At 36.8% G+C, this 8,577-nt stretch overlaps 1 protein-coding gene across 1 annotated transcript; it reads right to left on the minus strand.

The window, feature by feature from the left end:
* Positions 1–1,584: 1,584 nt before the first annotated feature.
* On the minus strand, positions 1,585–2,901 carry LOC129073315 (isocitrate dehydrogenase [NADP] cytoplasmic-like). The gene is given in 1 exon segment (XM_054576972.1): positions 1,585–2,901. A coding segment is annotated over 1 exon segment (1,245 nt). The 3' UTR covers positions 1,585–1,656.
* Between the last annotated feature and the right edge of the window lie 5,676 nt (positions 2,902–8,577).

Genomic DNA, 8,577 nt, shown 5'->3' on the forward strand with positions numbered 1-8,577 from the left:
TACATGTGAGTATATATAATTATTTTGTATAAATATACTACAAAATACTCACATATTTTACAGTTGATGGATATTTGAGTGATTTCCAGTTTTGAGCTGTTCTGAATAGTGCCACTATGAACATTCTAGTAGGTGTCTTTTGGTGGATATATGTTCCTACTTCTCTTGGATATCTCTAAGTATTTAGGACTGGTATTGCTAGATCAAAGGATACACATGTGTTAAGCTTTGTAGATACTGCTAAATAGTTTTCCAAAGTGGCTGTACCAATTTTTATGACAATAAGCAGAATATAAATAACAGTTATTCCACATACTTGCCAACACTCGCTTTATCAGGCTTTTAAATTTTAGATTTTCTGATAGATTTGTTACATTGCCACATTGTTATTTTAATCTGAGAATGAATGTTACACACCTTTGCATGTTGTAATTGGCCATCTGTGGATCCTATTTTTTGAACTATCTGTTTAAGTCTTTTATTCATTAAAAATGAACTGCCTCTAACCACTATACTGTAAATCGGAATCTAAAACAAAATAATATTGAATGCAAACTGTAACTGAAAATAAAAAGAAATAAGCTGCCTTCCTTTATTTCATTGATGTATAGGAATTCTTTGCATAGTTATACTGAGAGTCTTTTGTCAGATAAATGTATTTCTAATATTGTTTCTTCATGGCTTGCTTTTCCACTTTTTAAATGGTATCTTTTGGTACACAGAAGTTTTTTTTTTATTTTAATGAACACTAATTTATTAATATTTTTTATTCTTTTGGTTATTGCTTTTTATTTCTTTTTTTGTTTTTTGTCATTATACTTAATTTTAATTACAATTAACAGTTTAGATGAAGAACAGACTAGAATAGTGTTTAAAATCAACTTCTGAAAAAATATCACATTTCTATAAAGGAAATAAAGCAGGCCCGAAGTCCAAAAAAGGTGCAGCTTGTATTATTGCACTTGAATAAAATATGCTGTTTGGGGTACTGCACTACTTAGACCACAGAAGGCAAGTAGAAGACAAACACAGAGGATGGACCCCCAGGTAGTATTTATCCTGGACTCCAAACTCTCCAGTGGCCTCAAAAATATTTAACATTTCGAAATATTCAGTTAGAACTCTTTACACAAATGATGGCAGTGTCTTTAATACTTTTTAGTCACATCCATGTTCTTCATTCCAGTTCCTGTGCAAGTTTAAGGTACACCTGCACCTCAGGTGGTGGGACACCCGTTACACCCACAGCACCCATGGCCCAGGCCATGGGAAGTGGGGAAGGGAGTAAATTTCTATCTTACACAGTTTTAGGGACCAAAACTGTAGTTGTAGTTTACCTTTCAAGCACTCTTCATTTTGGTCATTTGGATCGGAACATGAGAAAAATTGACAGTGATTATCAATCAGCACTAAAGTAATGCCTAAGCTACTAGTAGAAAATAAAATTTAAATTTAAAAAGTCTCCGGCCACATTTTTGAAGTGGCATACCTGTATGTATAAGACAAAGGCTGTAAACTTATAGAAAAGATAAACTCTGGCTTCCAAACAAATTACAAAATTGATTTTGCCCTTCCCTTGAGTGTTATACAGAAAAATGTACACCAGTGGACCTAGTTACCAAAAAGCATTTGTCCCCTTTAAGTCAAGGAATGACCTTAAAGTTTGGCCTGAGCTAGTTTTATCTTCAAATTTTCTCCAAGTTTGTCCATGAACTCAAATGTATTCAAGTAGTCAGAACGCTGCACATTGGGTAAAACTTTAATACAAGCAGCCAAGTCCTTGGTCATGAAACCAGCCTCAATGGTCTCAATACAGACTTCTTCCAAAGCCTTTGCAAAGAAGCTGAGCTCTTTATTGTTATCAAGCTTCGCTCTGTGGGCTAACCCTCTGATCCAGGCAAAAATGGAAGCAATAGGATTGGTAGAGGTCTCCTGTCCCTTCTCGTACATGCAGTAGTAATGTGTTACAGTCCCATGGGCAGCCTCAGCTTCCACTGTCTTGCCATCGGGACAAATTAGCACGCTGGTCATCATGCCAAGAGAGCCGTAACCTTGGGCCACCGAGTCTGACTGGACATCGCCGTCCTAGTTTTTACAGGCCCAGATGAAGCCCCCCTCTGACTTCATAGCTTGGGCCACCATGTCATCGATGAGCCTATGCTCGTACCAGATCTTCTGGGCTTCAAACTTGGATTTGTACTGCTTGTCATATATCTCCTGAAAGATGTCTTTAAAACGCCCATCATATTTCTTCAGAATAATGTTTTTGGTGCTTAGATACAAAGGCCAACTTTTAGACAGGGCCATCTGGAACGAACTGTGTGCAAAATCTTGGATTGACTTGTCTTCGTTGTACATCCCCATGGCAACACCACCACCTTCTTCAAAGTTATGTACCAGGTACATATTTTTGGGGGATCCATCACTTGGCATGTAGGTCATCTCTATTATCCCAGGCCCAGGAACAACAAAATTAGTTGCTCTGTATTGATCCCCATAAGCATGACGACCTACGATGATGGGTTTTACCCAGCTGCTCACAAGTCGGGGTATATTTTTGCAGATAATAGCTTCCCTGAAGACAGTACCACCCAGAATATTTCAGATGGTACAATTTGGCGACTTCCACATTTGTTTCAGCTTGAACTCCTCAACCCTCTTCTCATCAGGGGTGATGGTAGCACAATTGACACCAACGTTGTACTTCTTTATCGTTTCTGCAGCATCCTTGGTGACCTGGTCATTGGTGGCGTCACAATTCTCTATGCCTAAATCATAGCTGTGAAGGTCCAATTCCACATAGGGAAAAATGAGTTTTTCTTTAATCAACTCCCAAATGATTCGTGTCATTTCATCTCCTTGCATCTCTACCACAGAACCGCCACCGATTTTCTGAGACATTTTGACTTCAATAAACCTGCAGGGGAAGGTACAGTGGCAATTCACCGGTGAGCGCCACAGCTACTTACACGATCAAATTCACAAGTGCAAACACTGGCCTATTTCATGTTTAAGAAATCTTTGCCAAACCCACATTAATGAAGGAAGTTTCCTCTTTTGCCTTCTAGAATTTTTATAATTTTACATATTATAATTTAGATCTACAATCTGGAATACATATTTGTGTGTTGTGTGAAGTAAGGGTTCAAATTTATATTTTTTCATATGGATCCCAAATAAGGTACTGTTTGTTGAAAAGATCATCCCCCCCCAACCACTAAATTAAAACAGCACATTTGTCAAAAATCAGGTGGCTGAATATTTACAGGTCTGTTTCTGGATCCTCTATTTTCTTCCATAAGTCTATTTGGCTATTCTTATATAAATACCTGTATTAACCATGTCTTTTTGATGCTTTGACATCTGGGGCCTTACTGATACTGGAGGAACTGCCCATCTCACAGTTAGCTAATCCCTAGAAATAGCACAGAATTTACCTGGGAGTTGGCTGATTGGCTATACTGCATTTCTGGTCAAGTGGAGCATTTCCAGGGACACAAAAGTCATCTTAAATTTTGATTTGCTGATGTGGCACCCCTGGCAGTGGTGGCTCCACCTTGAGACTCTAAAGTTATTTCAACAACAGGCAAAAGAAAAATAAATACATCATCATAGCTGATTCAGAAAAAGCATTTGGCAAAATTCTAAAGTCATTCATTGTAGTAGCTCAGACTGATATGACCAAATAACATTAAACTGAAACAACAACTTTATTTCTTACAGTTGAGGAGGATAGGAGGTTTAAGACAAAGGTGCTGGCTAATTAGGTTCCTGGTGAGGAACTTTTTTCTTGTTTGCAGATGGCTACCTTTTCTGGGTGTCCTTACATGGTGGACAGAGAGAGATCTCGTATTTCTTCCTCTTTTGTAAGGGTGTTGATCCCATCGTGAAGGTCCCACTCTCATCACTTAACTCCAATTACCTCCCAAAGACCTCACCTGCATATACCATCAAACTGGAGATTAGGGCCTCAACATATGAATTTTGGAGGGACACAGACATTCAGTCCATAACACTCATGATAAAAAATCTCAACCAACTAAGAATGGAGGTGAACCTCCTCAACTTGATAAAGATCATCTACAAAACAAACAAACAAACAAAAAACAAACCCTACAGCTAACATCATACTTAACAGTGAAATACCAGATGGTTTTCCCCCAAAACAAGAATAAAGCAAGGATGTCTATCCTCACCACTGTTATTCATCATAGCACTCGACACCCTAGATAACACACACACACACACACACACACACACACACACACACACACACACACACAGAAAGAAAACCAAGAAAAAGATATAAAAACCCTAGCCTGTGCAGCTAAGCTGTGAGTTCAATTCCTGATCAGGGCACATGCCTATGTTGTGGGTTTGGTCCTGGTAAGGATGTGTAGGAGAAGGCAACCTACAGATGTTTCTCTCTTGCTTCAATGTTTCTCTCTTTGTCTCTCCCTCCTTTCCCCTTTTTCTAAAATCAGTAAGCATGTCCTCAGATGAGGATTAAAAAAAAAGGAAATAAAAGACATACAGATTAGAAAGGAGGAAACAAAACTGTTCCTATTTGCAGATGTCATATTTTCTAAGTATAAAATCTCACAGAAAGCACTGAGAAGTAATAAGTGAATCCAGTAAAGTCAAAGGTCATGAGCACAAGACAAATATGAATTGTATTTTTATATACAGTACTAGCAATGAGGAATTGGAAACAAAAACTAAAAACACAATACCAATTCCAACCATCAAATAAAATGAAATAATTAGGTATAATTCTAACAAAACATGTACAAGATCTGTGTCTAAGAACTACAAATAAGCATATGAAAAGATATTCAACATTATTAGCCATTATATAAATGCAAATTGAAACCACAATGAGATATTATTATACACCTATCTGAATGACTAAAATAAACTAATTTTATCAGTTTCTTATCAAATTAAACACAAACTTACCATATAACCCAGCAATTGTACTCCTGGCATTTATCCTAGAGAAATGAACATTTTTGTTCACCCAAATACCTGTATAGAATCTCTAAAAACTGGAAAGAACCCAGAAGACCTTTAATGGGTCAGTGGTTAAACAAACTGGTATATTCATACCATGGAATAATACTTAGCAATATAAAGGTAAGAGCTTTTCATATCTGCAAATTTGATGAATCTCAAGGACATTATGTTGAGTGGAAAAAAAGCCAATCTCAAAAAGTTGTATACTGTATGATTCAATGTATTTAACATTTTCAAAATGACAAAATTATAAAGAGAGAGAATAGATTAGTGCAGTGTTTCTGAACCTTTTTTTCATTATTGGCCCCCTCATAAGGCTTTTTTTCCCCTAATTACCTCCCTCATTAAATACTAAAGAATTAGTTTTTATCAGGTAGGGTTGAATTTTGGAAGGCCACAATCACTGTATTAAGATTTTTTTTCAGGGAGGAGGGAACATATTGGAAAAGATAGGAGAGGAAGTCACACTGCTCTGATGATACATTTTTGTAGAGTTTTGACTTCTGAAATGCTGCCAATGTTCTACATTTTCAAAGATAAAATTGAATCAACAGGATTGGGGGAGAAACCTAAAACTGAAAGCAAATAGAAACAGATGAACCCAACTGCATTTCAACTGAATAACTTAACCACATTGAAAATAACTAATCCAAGGCACTTTTGAACACAGTACTTGATCTATATATCCTCAGATTAGAGATAAAAAGAGGTGCATACAAATCTTCAACCTTTTTAAATAAGTTTGTTTTATACAGTAGTATGAGTGCAGTATTTCTGAAACTATTTTGTGTATATTGAAGTAAATGAATTAATGTTGCTGGAAACTAGGCTTCTCACTGGAAATAGCAAGATAAAATTATAAAATAGCTGAAAGCAGAAAATACCTTGCAGTGTTGGATTAGAATTGGAGTAACTGTATGCACTCACAATCTCTCAAAAATTAAGGGAGAAACTGGTAGTGGGCTAAAAAGTATTAAATACATATGTATATAAATATCTCTATACATACATTATATACATAGATTCTATTTAACCACAATTATTCTTTTTTTAACGTGTTATTTATTTATTTTTAGAGAGAGAGGAAAGGTGGGAGAAAGAGAGGGAAAGAAACATCAATGTGTGGTTTCCTCTCACATGCCCCCACCTAGGGACCCAGCCCGCAACACAGCCATGTGCCCCAACCGGGAATCAAACCAGTGACCCTCTGGTCTGCAGGCTGGCACTCAATCCACTGAGCCACACCAGCCAGGGCTAGAATTATTCTTTATATGGAGAAAGAGAGAGAAGACTGTTGATTAGGAAATGGTCTCTTAAAAATTATGGTACACTTACACAATGGAATACTACGCAGCCGAAAGAAAAAAAGAACTACTACCCTTTGCGACAGCATGGATGGAACTAGAGAGCATTATGCTAAGAGAAATAAGCCAGGAGGCGAAAGACAAATACCATATGATCTCATCTATAAGTGGAACCTAACCAACAATACAAAGATGCAAGGAAAATAAGACCAGCAACACTGGAAAAAAAAAAAAGAAAAGAAAAGAATCCAACAGAGACAAGAGGGAAGGAGGGAGGGGTGGGCAGGGGAAAAGGAAGGGAAGGGGCAAGTCAAGGAACATATTGCAAGGACTCATGGACAAATCCAAAGTGGGGAAGGATTGAGGGAGGGAGAGGGGGTAGGGGGGCAGGGGAAAGTGGTGGGGGAAGGCAGAGACAAATGTATTTGAAAAAATAAATAAATTAAAAAAAATAACCAGCAATTTGACTGAGTGCTCCTGCTTTTATTTCTTTAAACTTTTAAAAATCTCCTTTCATTTTGGAAATCATGTATGGCTCCATACTCCTTTTATGTTAGAAACAGTAGAGCATATTGGTTAATAAAATGAGTTTTAAAGTCAGATAGTTTGTGTTTAAATCCAAGATTTTCCATTTATTAGCTGTGTGGTCTCAGTCTAATTGTTTGACCTCTCTGAAACTGGGATACCTGGTCTCTAAAATTTGAATAATAGTTATATCACTCAGAGGGATACATATTTATGTACCTCACAGAGGATTCCACAAGGAAATGTACATAGTGTGCCCAGCATACTGCAGATGCTCACTATCAAACTGATGTTATTTTATTGTATACAATTATTACTACTGAGTGACACAGTAATATATTAATGATGTATTGCTTTTTCCACATGTAAGAAAATAAATAGGACTTAATGCCTAATTCAGGTACCCAGATCAGACAATCACATAACTTTTCCATTCTCATGTTACATATTGATACACATTCTGGGAAGTCATAACTAAAATGTCAAAATATTTTAAAATTACAATATTTGCTATAACTCTTTCCATTGAAGAGGAATTCAACATAAACTTTTTTTTGTATTTTGGACTTTAAACAGAATGGTTTTGTTACTAATAGAGTAATAGTTTGTCACTACTACGCTAAATGTCTCCTTCAAGAGATAAAGGATGACAGCTCTGGGGCAGTAAATGACCCAGAGTCCGCCATCTTGTGTTTGGGTCCTGGAACTAACTGCCTTTTCTCATTGTAATACCTTGGGCAAATAACTTAAATACTTTAAATATCACTTCCTTCATCTGTAAGATCTGGATAATATTGTCTATTCATAGGATTGTTATGAGGATCAATTGAGAAGGGATGTGAACACACTTTTGTAAATACTGAGGTGTTACACAAGGATATCAGATGGTACAACATACTTTGTAGCACAAACCTCAAAGAAAACAGAGGAAAATGGTTCCACTGTACTTTGACTTGATTTTATAAGCTATGATTTTGTTACTCACTGCATGCCAATAGAATTCTCGGTAGATATTCAAAAATAGATTATAAGAGGTATCAATTTAGTTCATGAACTGTAGAGTGCTTTTGCCACCTACTATGGTATGTGTCCTTTGTTTAACCTTTCCCTGAGCAGCCTGTTGAAAATGAATTATTTTTTTGGTAAGAAAGTAATTACTATGAGAAAAAATATCCTGCAATCAAAATCTACCAAGATTTTTATTGGCCTCTGGAAAGCAATTTACTTGCAAATAAGTGTGTTTTGCCATATCAGCATATATACTTTTTCTGGCACCGGAATTATTGATAACATACATTGGCATCCATATATAAGAAATATATATATATAGCCATCAGAGAAATGCAGATCAAAACCACCATGAGGTACCACCACACACTGGTCAGAATGGCCATCATAAACAGATCCACAAACAACAGGTGCTGGCAAGGCCGTGGAGAAAAGGGAACCCTAGTACACTGTTGGTGGGAATGCAGACTGGTGCAGCCACTGTGGAAAGCAGTGTGGAATTTCCTGAAAAAGCTGAACATGGAACTGCCTTTTGATCCAGTGATTCCCCTGCTGGGACTATACCCTAAGAATACCAAAACGCCAATACAAAAGAACCTATGCACCCCAATGTTCATAGCAGCACAATTTACAATAGCCAAGTGTTGGAAGCAACCTAAATGCCCATCAGTAGATGACTGGATCAAAAAATGATGGTACATATACACAATGGAATACTACGCAG

This window comes from Pteronotus mesoamericanus, unplaced genomic scaffold, assembly GCF_021234165.1.
Source record: "Pteronotus mesoamericanus isolate MK-2021 breed Mesoamerican mustached bat unplaced genomic scaffold, CSHL_Meso_final contig_40, whole genome shotgun sequence".
NCBI lineage: Eukaryota > Metazoa > Chordata > Mammalia > Chiroptera > Mormoopidae > Pteronotus > Pteronotus mesoamericanus.